General features: G+C 45.2%; 2 protein-coding genes across 2 annotated transcripts; one reads left to right on the top strand and one right to left on the bottom strand.

Annotated features, from left to right (window-relative positions):
• Positions 1–9,773: 9,773 nt before the first annotated feature.
• Positions 9,774–13,070, bottom strand: BORCS6 (BLOC-1 related complex subunit 6). Its single transcript, XM_074896020.1, is given in 2 exon segments — positions 9,774–13,000; positions 13,002–13,070. Coding segments are annotated over 2 exon segments (1,170 nt in total). The 3' UTR covers positions 9,774–11,899.
• Positions 13,045–15,379, top strand: PNRC1 (proline rich nuclear receptor coactivator 1). Its single transcript, XM_074896021.1, has 2 exons — positions 13,045–13,606; positions 14,257–15,379. Exons 1-2 carry the CDS (start codon positions 13,178–13,180, stop codon positions 14,695–14,697), a joined length of 870 nt encoding a protein of 289 aa, XP_074752122.1. The 5' UTR covers positions 13,045–13,177; the 3' UTR covers positions 14,698–15,379.
• Positions 15,380–16,103: the final 724 nt, after the last annotated feature.

Consider the following 16,103-nt stretch of genomic DNA (forward strand, 5'->3'; position numbering starts at 1 on the left):
TAACAGAGATAAGCATCTGGACAACAAGCTTATAAGCGAGATGCCTGTCATTCCTGGAAGACTAACACAGTTTGACCTAGATGATTCTTTACTCGCATCAGCTGTGAAGCAAGGTCTTCAGTGGAAATGTATACTGTAGAAAATACCCAGATGTAACATTTAAGAATATATGGTCTGCTGCGTAAAATGAAATCATATGGTAGAGGTGTGCTTTGAGTATGGATAAAGTAATCAACCAGCTAAAATGTCATGATGGAAGAAGACTAGCAGTAGGGAAAAGTATGACATAATATATGAGAAACTCATTTAATTTATGTAAGTGGAAAGCATGACTCATAGTCTTTGGAGCAGGGCTGGGGAGCGACTGGATTCCACCAAGTAAAACAGCGTTCTGTTGCTACACTTTCTAGTTTCTCTACTGCCTGAATATGGACACCTTTGTAAAAATCTTGCCCTGAATTGAGGCTGCAGTTAAAATGTTAACGGAGTTACTGAGGTCCTGGTTAGTGCAAGAGGCAGGCTAGGCCAGCCAGTAGCTGCTAGAGGGTTATCTCTCCTCTACAGCCTGAAATAGCTCAGAGAGAAGGTCAGTGTTTCAGCCTACAAACCTGCATACATGATGATCAACTTCTGGGTTGCTATACTGCCAGAAATCTTTTTCTCATGTGATCAGTTACACAAAGAAAAGATTACCCATAGGCACTCTCTCAGACCTTCTGCTTTGTAAGCTGTGCCTATAGATATGTATACTATGGGTATATGTGGATATAAAGTCTGTGAAGAGGAATACATGTATAAGCTAAAATATAGTACCTGAAAAAAAACATACAGACCTGGTTTTATTTGTACGGCTTTATAATAATAAATATGTGTAACATACCATACAATTGTAAATGAAGTCCACAGTCTCTGTTGAGGTGTTTGCAGTCCTGAAAATAGCCTAAGAAGCTGGCCAAGGCAAAGGAAAGGAATGTGGAGTAAAGCAAAGAGATCAGCCTGGCAGCCACACAAACTTTTTAAAAATAGAATCTGAATATATATTTATATTGTATACTAATTACATTATGGTAAAATATATGCATGCACATATAAATATATATATAAAAAAGATCAGATGCTCAAAAATTGCCCTTGAGAGGGTAGGTTTGCTTTCTGTCAGCATGCATTGTGGAATAAGCTTTACAAGAATACATGCTACTCTTTCCTGAAAAAGCCTCACGCAAGAGGAAGTAGAGAGCAAGAGCAATATCCTAGCATATACATCTGATCTAGGGAACCTTAAGAGTAAGTTGGCAAATGTCATTTTAGACAATGATGTTGTATAGGTTGTAAATTCATGTCTTCCAAGCATTCCTTGGAGAAAGGAAAATATTTTTTTTTCTCACTTGAAATGTGTTTGTTGTTCCCTAGAAACACTCTTTTTCACATTCTCACCACTTTAGGCTTCATAGCACAGAGACAGGTTACCATAGACATTATGGAATGGACCTTGCCTCAGAGAACACAGTGCCTGTGGTCCATTGCTGTTCAAACAGCTACAGCTAAGTCCATGCCACTTCCTTCCACTGCTGGTTTTACCTGTTGTCACTAGTTAAGATTAACACAAAAAAACCCTTGTATTCAAACCTTCGCTCAGTATAGGTATAAAACTCTTCTTGTTCAGATGGACTTTTAGGGAGTTACTCAGAAAGATTAAGATCCTTGAGAAAGGGAAGGAGGTACAAAGATGACTCTCTACTTGCCTGAAATGAATTTCCTAGATCTCTGAGTAGTTTGAAGTTTTGGGGTTTGGCTAACAATCTTTATGCACTGAAACAGTGCAGGCTGTTACTGGAAAATGTTAACACTTCTTCAGAAAAGTCACTTCATGAATTCCCGTATCTACCTCTGCTCTACAGAAACTGCTTTTCAAAAATCCCTCTGGGGAGAAAAATCTCCACATATCCCTCCATGTATTGGGAGTTAGATCTGCTAAAATGAGCTTACTATTGTATTTTTTACTATAACTGATGCTTTTTCAGAGACCCACTACATGACACATCCTAAGCTTTCTAAATGTCAGTGACAGGCTTTTATCAGTCTCAGTGGACTGTGACTCAGGCCCTACCTATACATGTTCTCTAATACGGAGAATTATAAAAACATGCCAGCAAACGTTGGGTACACAACAGCAGAGAGTCATGAATAGAACTAACATGATTTATTAAATGTAAATTTTTGAACGATGACACAGAGATAAGAGAATCTCTGATGAGTATAAACAGTGTGGACACAGTGCTGGTTATACACAAGGATATGCTTGTTTAAAATAGGAAGCCTGTTTTGATTGTTTGCATATTAGATACAAAATTTGATTACCACAGAGGGAATAGGTAGCATGAAAAGACAAGGCATTTTGTCCTGAAATACAATGCACATCATTATTTTCTATTCTTCTCTACACTGCAGTTTGTACCAGCTTTGAAACGGGTAGAGCTGTTGCTAGGTAATCTTTACCCACTTGGTAGCTGAAGTTTCAGCCATGCAGAAGAAGATTTTTTATATATCTAACAGCATAAAATTAAAATCTAAGGCATTGTTTTAATGATAGCTTCCAGTGCAACCCTGCTTCTAGCTATGGGCCTCTTTCCTGGGAGCAACCCAGCTACAAGCACAAGCAACAAACTTTTGTAAGCTGTGGGTCAACAAGATCTGAGTGGTAGCAGCTTCAAGCCCTCCCTGAGCACTTTCCTTACCTCATCTGTGAGCATCAGGCTCACGCACCCTTTATTCTCCATGTTTAACCCACCCTTGTGCTAAGCAACTGTCTTGCAGTGAAACAAGGCAAGGAATCGATGCAGTTGAAAAGCAAATAAGCCTCCCCTCCTTCTTTGCTAGGCTCCACTGGGTCGAGTTTCTTGCTCTGGTTCATTTTGTGACTGCATAAGCAGTATGGACAAACTCACGGGGCAATGTAGTGGATGGTCAGGAACAAGTGGGCAGGGCTGGGGTAGGAAAGGGGCTGCTCAGGCTGCCTTAACATGTGCCTGGCATTGCTGCCAAATATCCAAACATGGCCTCAGTTTCTCTTAGATTTGTGATCTAACATGGATCTGAAGGAAATTTGGGTCAGCTTAATGTGTGAAGCTGAACTAATAGAAGTCCACAACTGACATTATTAATCCATATCTCGAAACAAACATTTCACTCATACTTTAACCGAAAAATCATGTGGGAATTTTACTGCTGTTATCTTTCCAATGTGGAAAGACCAAGACAAAGTTAAACTCAGGACAGCTCTTGGATAACCACAGGCAGCAAACTATGGTTACATCCACTGTTGTTCCTGATCTAGCTATGTTCTTTTCCATCTGCTACTGACACCCACTGTCACCATAAAGAAGCTTTTTTATCTTTGGGCGGCAAAACCACATGAACAAAAATTGGCAGTTGCTTTCTTTTTTATGGGGTGTGGGCTACAAAAGGATGGTTCAATTACATTCATCATCTGTTTAATGTTAAATAGCATTTTCTTCTAGATTAACAATAGCATCCAAAAGCATGATAAGTAAATGTGTACCCAGTTTCAACAGTATGAGTTACCTCAGAGATAACATAATTTCTGTCACTGAAGGAGACAGTGGCTGCAGTGAGTACTTGCCAGCCCTGCAGATCCACTCTGGGAGATCTATGGCGATACAGGCAACTTACCACCTGACCTATTTATTGTTCCTTCTCACAGCAACCTGGAGCCAGGCTTGAAGATCTCCCTGTGGGATCTCTGACCCTTTTCTGCCATAGGGGCATGCCACTTCTGCAGTGACTCACAGAAACACTCCTCAGCAGTGAGAGTTCACCTTCAACCATGCCTGCTATTGAAGAGGTTTCCAAAATACAAGTATTTTACCAGCACACTGACTGTGCCAACACAATGTATGCACAAAGTGTTATTTGTTGATTTACTTTCCTAGAGGTAGTTTAAAACAGCAGTGCAACCTAGAAAAAAGATCCACTAACCAGAAGGAAAGTTGGGAAGGGAAGAAAAGGCCTCAGTTGTGGCATTCCCAAAAGAACTAATAAGAACTTAAAAGGGATCAGAAGAAAAAAAAACCTAATAAATCAAACAGTGTAACAGAGAAACCTTTTGATATGACACCCCTGTGTTTGCACCATCCAGCTGCCTTTCTACAGACGTAATACATAATGTTGAAGATATGCTATCTAGCAGTCAGCAGTGACAAGTCATGCTGCTGGAAGTACATTGTGTAAAGAGAAGCTGATTGCCTATGTTCAACCAGGAAACTTGTTTTCCAAGTATTATGGAAATAGCTATCAGCAAGATATTTAAAAGTCTCATTTAGAGGTTTGTACAAAAACAAATATAGTTTTGTCCCTGTCTCTGTTTTGTCTGTTAGAGAAACTGAACTATTTCTGGGACAAAGTTTTCATCCCTATCTCGAAGCACAGCCCATCAAGGACAAAGACTATGTGATTTCACAACCATAAATGCTGATGCATGAATGCTGCAACCCAAAATTTCTACAGTGCTACATAAATTCCAGTAGTCATCAACAAATTACACAATTCTTCCGGTTTATATTAACATAGAGGAGAAACACGTTCCATGACTTCTACTTTACTGAATGTCCAAATCAGTTACCTCACTTACAGTTCAGTTACAGTATAAGAAACAGACCCTGGCATTTGGTTCACCTGAAGTCTTTGCAATCACTGCTGACAGGTATCTTAGTTAAAATACTGTACATACTTATTAAGAACTGTCTAGCTGACTATTATTAAAGCTTGAATTTTAACAACTTTTAAGTTTGACTTTTTACAGCTATTCAACTCAGTACAGCCCAACGTTATTTTTTGTTTCAAAACAGACATTCTAACACTTACATAGAATTAGTCCTTTGGTTATGACTTGCATTTGTCCATTGACTGTGCATCACTGACAGTAAGGGAAGAATAATCTTGTTTAAAATAAATTTATTTGCCATACTAAAGTATGTATATGTGAATGTTATTGAACAAATACGAGGAACTGGTTCAGCGTATCCTGTACTCCTAATATTCAAGCCCATCCTTGGTAAAGATTACCACTGTTCCTTTCCAAGGTTTGTTGCAAGTAATAAATATAACACATCCTACTAAAGTTTCGTAACTTCCACATGAATATATACAGTTCTTCGTAAAGTCAGTGAGAGCTCCGAGTGTGTATGTGCCAGAAGGAAGGCAGAGAGACCAGAATTCCATTTAGCAGTAGCCTTACTCCAGTATTTACTTAATCTTTCTGTGATTAAAAGGAAAACCAACATAGTTTTCTTTGGGGACTTGCACATATTTTACAAATATATGAGGCATCACCTCACCATGTTACATAGTATTTGATATGCTATAACCCCATCAAGAGCAGATCACTCAGCAGCTGACTGATTTTCCCATCTCTTACCAGATACATCACAGCACACAATTATACTAGTATTATTTTGCAAGTAGTTTATTTGCATTTGTTGTCATACTATTAAAATAGATCAGAACCAAATAATAAGACCTAGATCTCTTCTGCTACAGATGTTTAGTTTTTCTGTAATGCTTTCTGTGTAGTATAACAAGTAGAACTCCACAATCTATGTAGTTTCTGACTTGCCTACTCCTGAGGGTTGATTTAAATACGAGACAATTGGTGGAGGGTATTCTGGATACAAGGAGCATTGCAGAAGACAGCAGCGAGGAAGTCATAGCAAAAGAAAGCATAAGGTAGTTTACTGAGACATTTTAAAGGATAAAGGAATGGAAGACATCAAAAGACAATAGGTCAGGTAAGCAGCAGAAAGTAGCCTCAGCCAAGACTTGCAGATGACCATCTTGAATTTGAGGCAGAATAGGAAAGAAAAACAAGGGCAACTGAAAGAGCACATAACTGAGCTAAATAAGAAGGTTGGTGCCTTGGTAGTATGGTAACAACACTGATATACTAAGTCATGCAACTGAAGACGGATGGTAAGTGGGATCAAATAATAACACTGACCACTGAGGAGGTCCAGAACAAGGTTTTGCCAGGGGAAGTGCAGTACAGCTGGTGGCTCTGGAAAATGGTGGATGAGGGGGGACACTGCCGTAACTTTCCAGATGCTCTCAGCAGACAAAAGCAAGCTGATGACATTGGAGCACAAGAGATGAAAGGCTTGTAGTTGCACATCTCTTTAAAGAGGGAAACAAAACCAAACTAGATCTGTATCATCAACTATAAATGGCACGCAGGAAGAGTTTTGGAAAATGGAAAATCCCAATGTTGCTCAGCAGTGAGAAACTCCCCTCTCCTTCCAGCTGAGAAAACGTCACTGGAAAGTCCCAGACTTGGAAAAAAAAAAAATCCACTGAGTAAACAAACTGCGTAGGCAGTGAAAACAGAAAGAGGAACAAAGTCAAATGATACTTTGACTTTAAAGGAGTTTATTTTCAGGTTATCATTTCCTTGTATGGCAACGGTTCAAGTTCAGACAAGAAAAATCTCACTAGAGTGAAAATGGCTAGTAAATGTCACTGCTGATACTAGGCCATGGAAAGAAAGCTCATTTATTAAAAAGCTTTCAACTTGGGATTTTTTGGATTTTTCTGCTACTGAGTGTAGTCAAATGATTGCAGTGACAAAAGATACTCAGGATTACTACAATGGTGTAAAATTAGAAATGATTGTCTGGCAAGCTTGCGGCATTTTCTTCCTTTTCCTTTACATGTACTTCTAGACAAGGAAACTGTCCTTAACACAGCACTTCCTAACAACTCACTGAGCATGGCTCTTTTTCTTACAAGTAAGTTCAACACTGGGAATTTTTCCAGTACTATCCATAAAGAAAACAAGGGAAAACCACGGTTGGTCACACTGAGACAAAAAATAATAGTGTTGGACAAAATTCCAGGATTCTTCCCTCTCTAACTAGAATACATGAAAATAAAAATATTGACATAAATTACTACCCTTCTCTGAAATAAATCAACTTTCAACAAAGGTACTTCACAGTAATTAATCACAGCAACATTAACTCAATTCTGGAACCAATTACAGTGACAGCGCTTTCTAGCTGTCATCTAGGAAAATAATCAAGATAGTTTTAACCCTGCTTTTCTGCCCTCCCAGTTAATAAATGTTGCTGCATCCTGATTGATGTACACGGTAGTCCAGCCCTGCTAGCAAATAACAGATGCCAGTTTTGCAAGTGTTGTGTAGCCTGCCCCATCCCCAACCCTATCAGTATTATAATTAAAATGCAGTATTTTCTTTAAACTCAGGTTCTTTTAAGTCTCATCAGGATTCAACACTACTGCAACTCAACACTACTGCAAGAGCCATCTCAAGCACATTATGCTTGACAGCCAATAACTATTATTATTTATGAAATGGCCAATTAACAGTCTGGGAGCGGGGAGGGCTATGTTTTTTTTTAATTTTGGTTTCTTTTTTTCATTGCTTCTAACATGTCTAAATAGTAGGAGGGAACCAGAACTGCCGGAAGGTTTGAAATGTTGATTATCATTTTTCATGTTACAAGAAAAGGGCATAATGCTACTATTGTCATAACAGGAGGCAAGAGGACCTTCACTTCTAAGGTGGAAGCTCAGGGTCCAAGTCCACTGATCACATCTCTACTTCTGGAGCTTTGAACAGCAGAGAATAATGATGATGAAAGCTTTCCCCAGGCACCAAGCTGGAGCAGCAAATGTGACATCCAGCTGAGTTTCAGTTCCTGCATCTGATGCAGTAACTGCGTTAAGCTTTGTAAAGGAGAAGTGTGATGAACCCCTCTCTCTTCCATGTGTGCTCTTATATGCATGGCAGGAGATCCAGAACATGTTTCCTGAATGGGGCCAGGGTAGGGTGAGAAGTGGAGAAAACATTCACAAAAATGGACTAACTGGACCCTTCATGATTTTTGTGAGAGTGTCCTTTTCTCAAAGCAATTTCCTAGCAATAAAAGCGGGTTGTGACGGAAATATAAAAGCGATCTGCTGATCTTTTAAAGTTTTTTCAGGTGTACACACCAGTGTTGATCAGGATGAGGTAGTGTGGCATCTGACAGCAAGAACCTGTCTTACGTTGGATGACACCTACTGCAATAAGCCTCGATCTTAAAGACAGTTTCAGCTAACAGAATTTGCTACAAGAGCTGATCTACTAACTCCTCTGGAAGGCTTCTAATAATGTGAAGCTTTAAAATTAAGGTTTTTATCTTATGGTAGTACAGACATGCTATCTGAAACCATTTATAGTTGCATCCTTAATGCTAAGAAGTATGCGCTTGGATTCAAGTCACATGCTGTTCCTCATGCCCATAACTCAATCAAGACCTTACTCAAAGGAGTAAGTACCCCCATAAATCTGGACATTCCAGCCAAAAGACTCATGTATTTTAGTGTCTGGCTAGAAGCAAGACACACAAAAAGTTGGTATATTTACTTACTGAATATCTGATGTAATTAAATAGTACTGAAAAAAGGCCTTAAAGGTGAAATGTCAGTAATGTTCATTCCTGCTTTGGGTGACAAGTTGTTTTTTTCACCTGTAGTAAGGTTTTATCTGGTAAAGCTCCTTTAAATAGCATGGATATGGAATCATTGTCAGAGAATAAAAACCTCACAAAGGAGGGAAGGTAGATAAAGCCCTGAACAAAGCATAACCAACCACACCCTCATCAGAAGGATTTTCATACTCAGATCTGACACTTGTCCTGAAGAAAAAAAATTATCAGACTTAGTTCCTAACAGAGTAACCTAATTCTTAATATATTCACTAGTGGTTATCAGAGCAGGGAGGTGAAGTAATTCCTGGCACACAGCTAATTCTGTATCTGGCTTTGCTTAGTGCTCTGCACGTCATTACATTTTGCTAGTTTTCTTCTTTGACCTTGCCTGTCTTGCTACAATGGAAGTTCACTTGGCAGCTGATGAGGAAAGGAAAACGAGACCAACTGTAAAGCTGAGTGACTAAGCAAGAAAATATATGCAAACCCATTTGAAAGTCCTGGGAAGTCCAAACATGGTTTTACTTCGCTCACTGACAGGTTAAGCAAAAAAGGCTAAAAAATGCTTTCATGCTCAACATCCAAAAGCTGGGAAGTGCCAGAATTAACACAGAATATGCACAAGAAAGCCTGGACTAGGCTCTAAAAGACAGTACAAAAGTCTCTGGCTGCAGAAAGGCCAGGTTCACTGAAAGCTACTGAGCTGCACATAGCTCACCAGCGGTTCACATGGGACTGCAAGGGCAGGGCTGGCATCAGAGCTGCGCTGACAGACACTGGCAAGTGTCACCATTCCTGCAGCAATGGAGGCCGGTATGGACAGGGGGGCTGGAAACCACAGCAACTATGCGATAACATGTTGGTATCGACCGTGGTGGCACAGAACATGCTCACATCATTTCGGTCACACCTGCCCCAGGGACGGCAAACGTACAAGGCAGATGTCTGAGAACAGGAGCCACTTCATCAAGCTCAGTGAAGTCTGCCCTTCAAACAAGCTGAAGCTTTCAGACAGATATTAAAAACCAAACCCAAACAGTGTAATTACCATTTCCTTCATGTTTGTAATTCACTAGTCATCCCTCTTCCATCACATGAATGACATCACTGTCAGAAATTACTGCCTGAGGACCTAGACTGAAACCAGCTCTGCGATCACATTAATGGGTCTCTGTGCAGATGCAGGAGCAGTTTAAATTAGCTTTCAAGTTATTTTACCAAATAAGAAAAGCAATAATTAAGAAGCGAAACACTTCAACAACTAATCACTAACAATTAAAAACATAAAAGTAATAATTTTATTCTACAGACTTGACAATTTTAGCAGAGAATTAGCATTGAACGTAGGTGACTGCAAAGGAAATGCTATCAAAAACCAATAGCGAGCCTTAAAGCTTCACCTTAGCCCATATGAATAAAGTATAGCTGTACATATGTGGCTATACAAATAAGCTTGCAGGTCTTTCCTGTACATTTCAACAATACACACAGGTTAAGCAATATCAAACTTTGGTTTTCACTCTTGACATATACAAAAGATACTTAGCAAAACTGCATCTCCATGATAGACAAGTTCAAACGTTCCCAAGAATAACACCCCAAAACTATTAAGCGTACATCTGTTGCTGTGGTGTTAAGAAATCTTTAGTGTCTTCTAGGCCCATAGGCAGGGGCAGTGCAATTCTCCTTTTCCTCTCTGCTCATCTCCGTTAGACCCCCGGTCCCTTTCTGGAGCCACGGCTATTCCCCAGAAGACAGTACCATGGGAGCTGTGACCACAAAGACCGTGACCTTGGCATAGCCCATTTCCAGCCTTCTCCCATTGCTAGGGCTGAAAGGCCACAAGTGAAATACACCCGTGCTGAGGGAAAAACAGGGCCATGTTGAGAAGCCCAAAACAGGCCAGAGACTGGCATTATGCAAACCAAGGGTGGCATAAAACCAAATTATTTTGTTACAATTCCGTATCATCTACAAGCAGAAGTATATCGCAGCTTCTGCCCCTCATTCGGTGTTTTTAGTATATCGCAGCTTCTGCCCCTCATTCAGTGTTTTTAACGTGATTATGGTGGGGTAGCAGCTGCACCCATCATAAACCTATCTGCTCTTCAAATGAAAGCTACAGGACTTGGGTAGTATTTCTCTACCTTTGCTCCAAGTTTTTTTAGGAGCCACTGGTCACCAAAAGCACCATTACACATACATAAGATCACAGTGATCACTTCTCTGCTGAAATCTTGTTACGAGGACATTTGTGACCTAAATGGATTGCTAAGAGCATCATTTAAGAGGCTAGTTGCATAGCGAGCAGAGAATTTGGCTACTCTCAGGCCTCAAAGGAAACACTTACTGATACAGCAAAATCACTTCTGCATACAACGATGCATATCAAAAGCTTCAAGTTAAACAAATAAATTCTCCCAAAGTACCCATTTTATGTCAGTCATACACCCATGTAATGTCATCACATATTCACGTTCTTCATCTCATTAAATAGGTATTTTCCCAATTGAAAAAATTAAAAAAATTGAAGGACCATTTCACAGTGATGCCATTTAAACTTCTACACTGTGAAAACTGTAGACACCAATAGAGGCAAAGCACATTTTATCTGACGGCTTTTATTTAGAACTTTGGGTATAGATTTTTCTAAACCAAATCTCAATTATATTCCACGTATTTTATATTCTTCTCAGAAAGTGTCTTTGCTATATGTATTAAATCTCCTCTTATCTTACAGGACACAGTTGTAAGAAAAGAGACAGCAGTGTTCTGCGTATTTATTTGCTGTAACGGCAGAAGTGAGAATTACTCGTCAGGCACTAAGTTAACAACAAATAAGCATGTATGCCTGCAAGCATCGAACAAGTATTCACGACAATTTCAAATTTGGTTACAAAAAAAAAAATTAACAGCTGCTTTTAACTGAGATTGGTTAGTTTTTCCTAGCCCTCAATAAATAGAAAGCATAAGGCATGTGGAATCCAAATTCTTTAATGGAGCTGAAGCTAAAAAGCACCGTCTGCCATTTACCCCGCGAATTCAACCTTAATCGGTTGCAAAAATCTCACTTCCTCCAGACGAATACCAGCGAACCGGCCACAGGTGCGGCTGGTCACGCAGAGGGGCACGGAGAAAGGGCGCAGAGAGGCGCCGTGTTCGGGCCCGGCGGCGGTGCTACCGGAGAGGGAGAGCAGCAGCCCGCGGCGGGGCGGGCACCCGCCGGGCCGGGGCTCGTCGGAGCGGCCGAGCTCCCCCCGCCTTCAGCGCCCGGCCAAGGCCCACCGGGCGCGCTGCTGGCGCGGCAAAGGGCGGCGGCGGGGCCGCGGCTCCCATCCGCGGCGGCTCCTCGCTCGGCATCCCGGCGGCGACCCCCCCCCGCCCTCCGGGCGGCGCTACTTGCAGAGCCCCTCCAGCCGCTCCAGGGTGCCCTTCATGTCGCGGATGCGCTTGGCCAGGGCGGGCACGGGCTGCATGGCGCGGTCCAGCTCCTCGCAGCGCGCCACCAGCGCGTACATGGCGCGGATGCTGAGGTCGGCCGCCTCGCCCAGGCTCTCCACCCCGTCGCGGTAGGTCTGGATGCAGCCGACGCTGAGCGCCGTCAGGGCCTGCAGGCCGCAGTGCACGTTGCGCAGCAGCTCGTCCACCTGCGCCGCCACCTGCCCGGCCAGGGCCACCACGTCCTGCAGCGCCCCGGGGTCAATGGCGGGGATAGAACCGCCGCCCCCCGCCGCCGCCGCCGGCGGCTCGCCCCGCGGGGCGCCGCTCAGCCGGATCCGCCGCTCCAGGTTGTTGGCTACGAACTGGGTGAGGCGCCCCTCGCGCAGCACCGTCCCCTCCAGCTCCAGGGCGCTCGCCAGCGTCGCCCGCCGCCCCTCCGGCAGTTGCCGCCCCGCCGCCGCCGCCGCCCCGCCGCTGGCAGCCAGGCTCAGGGCCTCTAAGCTCCGCTCGTCCCGCCTCCGCCCCGCTGCCTCACGGACGGCTCCCTCCTCTTCCTCCTCCTCCGCCGCCGCCGCGGCCGGGAGCCCGGCAGCCGCCGCGGGCCGCAGCGCCGGCACCTCCATGGCGGGCGACGCGTGCCTGCCCGCCGGCGCGCCGCCGCCCAGCAGGGGGCGCACCACGGCCTGTTTACGTCCGCCTCGATTGGCTGTGGGGAGCGCGGGGGCGTGGCCGCGGCTGTTTGTGTGCCGCCCGATTGGCCGGCGGCTCTCGCAGGGAGGACCGCCCACCCCGCCCGTTCGCCTCTCACTGCGGGCTGAGGACTCGGAGACTGGGGCGTGCCCGCTGTTTGTGTCTGCCCGGATTGGACGACCTGCGGAAGCGGGCGTGGCCCCAAGTGTTTGTGTCGCTTCCGATTGGCCGAGGCGGGGCCAGCGAGGCCACAGTTTCGCCGAGATTGGCTGCGCCCGGTGGAGAGGCGTGGCGCTGACGCCATCCGCGCGCGGCGATTGGCGGCGGGCCGGAAGGGGGCGTGCCCCGCTCGGGTAACAACACCGGGGCGCTGCTGGCTGCTCCTTTCACTCCCCCGCCATGTTCTCCTAGCAGCGGATCCGATTGCGCCACCATCTCAGTCTACAAAGCTCGGGCAGGCGCTTCCCAGCGACCCGACCAGCTCGTCCCCGCCTGGGCTCGACCCCTCTTCCCGGTACAGCTCTGGGTACCCACGTCCCACCATGGTCACCACCACGGTGCCGCCGCCCTTCCTGTCTCGGATCTCGGCGGGCTCCGAAGACCCCAGGCGGCTGCCCTCCGCTCTCCTCCAGCGCCTCAGGCGAGGGGACAGCAACTGTGAAAACCAGCCCAGCTGCTGCCTGGCAGGCCCGGGGGGCAGCGCACGGCCCGCGCTGAAGAGAGTCCGGCGGAAGAAAGGAAAGATCCGGCCCAGCCCCGCGGGGCTCCTACCCAGCCGCTACCAGCAGTACCAACAGCATCGCGCCGGCCTGGGGAGAAGGGCCCCGCTGGGGACGCAGGGCGCGGGCGAACTAAGAGCTCACCCTGCGCCAACGGTCTCAGCCGCCGCTGGCCTGGTCACGGCGCCCCCGGAGGAGCCCCCCGCGCCCGCCCCCTCAAGACCCGCTCCCAGCAAACCCCTCAGGAAGGAGGTAAAGACGGGGCTCCGCTACTTCTCATCACTTCTTCCCCTCCCCGGCACTCTCCCGCTCGCTGGCAGCCGGGCGAGCCCTTTGCCTCCCCGCCGGAGGGGGGCGGCGAGCGGCTCGCCCCCTCCCGTCGCCCCCACGGCGGCGCGGGGAAGGGGGGCGGCGGGGGGCTGAGTTTCCGTTACGCCCGCTCGGACGGGGCGGAGGGGGGAGGGCGGACGAGCGAGCAGCGGCGATTGGCTGCTCGCGCCGCCAATGGGCGCCCGCCGCTGCGCCCAGCAACAGCCGGATTTAGCCTGCTGGCCGCGCGCCAGCCGCCCCTGCGCGCGCAGGCGGGACGTGCGCGGGGCGCAGCGCCCCATGGCGGCGGCGGCGGCGGAGGAGAGGCCCCGCCGCCAGCCCGGCGGCTGCTGGGCGCTGCCGGCCAGCCCCTGCGTGCCTGCAGGGGCGGTTGGGGAAGACGTGGGGTAGCTGCGGGGGGCGGCTCGCTCCGCCTCTCCGGTGCGGTGCAGTGCTTGGGGAGCCCGGCGCGGGGACGCGGCTCCGCGCCCGGGTAGCAGCTGCCCCGCGAGCGGCTCCGTGCCTGCGGGCTGCCCGAGGCACCTCCTGAGGGAGAGGGGTCGTGTGTTGACCTGAATTCATTGTCTCTGCAGTTCTTAAAGAACAAGATGGGAAAGACCGAGAAGGCTGCCATCCCTTTCAGCCAGCCCGTTCACGGTTTACATCTGTGTGAACAACCAAAGATTAACAGACAGAAGAATAAATGTAACGTGCCACTGACAAAGATCACGTCAGCAAAAAAGATAGAGAACTTCTGGCAGGATTCCGTGTCGCCAGAAATAATTCAGAAGCAGGAGAAAAAGCCACTTAAAAACGCAGAGAACTTCAGAAATGCCAAGTCCAAGAAACCTATCACCCTAACTGAAGCGAGCCAAAAAGAAAATTACGCTGGGGCAAAATTTAGTGACCCACCATCTCCTAGTGTCCTTCCAAAGCCTCCCAGCCACTGGGTGGGGGGCACAGCTGAACCGTCTGACCAAAACAGGGAGTTGATGGCAGTCCATTTGAAAACTCTCCTAAAAGTTCAAGCGTAGTTTCCAAGATCTGTTGAGTAATTGGCAAAGAAAACTCCATCCAGGAAACATAAACATGCCTTGTTGCAACAAAATTGCAAAGGACTGTCAAGTCTTATAATCACATTAAAAATATCCTTGTATTATATTTTTTATGGTTGTGTAAATAGTGTATATCATGTATTATGTGTATATTCTTGTTCATACTTTGAGAGGTACATTTTAGTTTTGTTATGAAAGGATGTATTTTGCACTGCCTGAATGGTAGATGTCTTGTATATAAAATATGGACAATTTTAAGTGTGTGCTTGACACATGAAGACTTGACTTGATTTGCACAAGGTTATGAAAATTTCGGAAGGAGAGTACAGCTTTCTGCTTTTAAGGTTCCAGATCAAATGTGAATGTTTTATTCATGCACTACTGACAATAGTTTTACATTGTGTCCCAATCAAGTATAAACATGGAATTTTCTTACAAATGTGAAGTTTTGCTCTCTGCTCTGGAAACAGTATCTGGAATTCCTCTTCATCTGTTTGTTTTTAAAATTACTGGAGTTTGAGTAAAATTCCAACCCATCAATTTGAGCACTGCTGATTTCTATAAAGACAAAAAAGAAAGAAAAAATTAAGAGCAGAGCTTTCTGCCAAAAATCCAATTGGTCGCTAAAAAATTAAATAAAACAATTTGGCCTCCCCTTAAACATGTCTCTGTTTTTCTTTTGTGTGAATGTGTGTGTCTCTTAGTTCAAGAATGTGAATTTATATTACTTGATTGCCATCTAGTGCATCAGTAGGAATATTTTGTCCTTCTCAGCCTTTAACTATCCAAAGAAGAGATTTGGTAGGTCATTAAGAGTTCCTAGTGTTTTTTAAAAATGTTTCATTTGTGATATGTCATTTTTACGTTCCTTATCCTTCTGTTTATTCAAAACTCGGATTTCAAAAAAGTTGGGCAATTATCCGTTCAAATCCATGCTGCAAAGCTCACTAACTATTTTTATAGTAAGTTGTTACTAAACTAGTTGATACTGGAAAGAATCAGTTACAGAAAAGTATGGATGTGGCATGTTAAATTTCATATTTTTCACCAGATTTGTCTCCTGCTTATAGCTGTGCTGGAGATTACGTTCGTCCGATGTAAAATTCTTAAAGAATGGGATTGTAGAATAGTCTGACAAGCCTGTTGAGGAGATAACAGATTTTCTGTTACTTTACTAATCTAGTATTTAAGATTAACAAAGCAGGAAATAAGATAGAAAGGTGTTTTTAAGTTTTCAGATCCACTGAAATTATTCTCTGGGCACTAGTGTACTGGGAAGGAGATGTAGAAAGATGTGAGCAGCAGGGTCCTAGCTTGAGGTGGTTCCTTAGCATGAATGGCTCAGGGTGAGCAGTGTTAGCTGTGTCCGTGCCATGTGCACTACT

Source organism: Athene noctua, chromosome 1 (assembly GCF_965140245.1).
Source record: "Athene noctua chromosome 1, bAthNoc1.hap1.1, whole genome shotgun sequence".
NCBI classification, from domain to species: Eukaryota; Metazoa; Chordata; class Aves; order Strigiformes; family Strigidae; genus Athene; species Athene noctua.

Coding starts and splice junctions, on each gene's coding strand:
- PNRC1 (XM_074896021.1), top strand. CDS start 13,178: ATGGTCACCACCACGGTGCCGCCGCCCTTCCTGTCTCGGATCTCGGCG. Junction 13,607..14,256: donor GCAAACCCCTCAGGAAGGAG/GTAAAGACGGGG, acceptor TTGTCTCTGCAG/TTCTTAAAGAACAAGATGGG.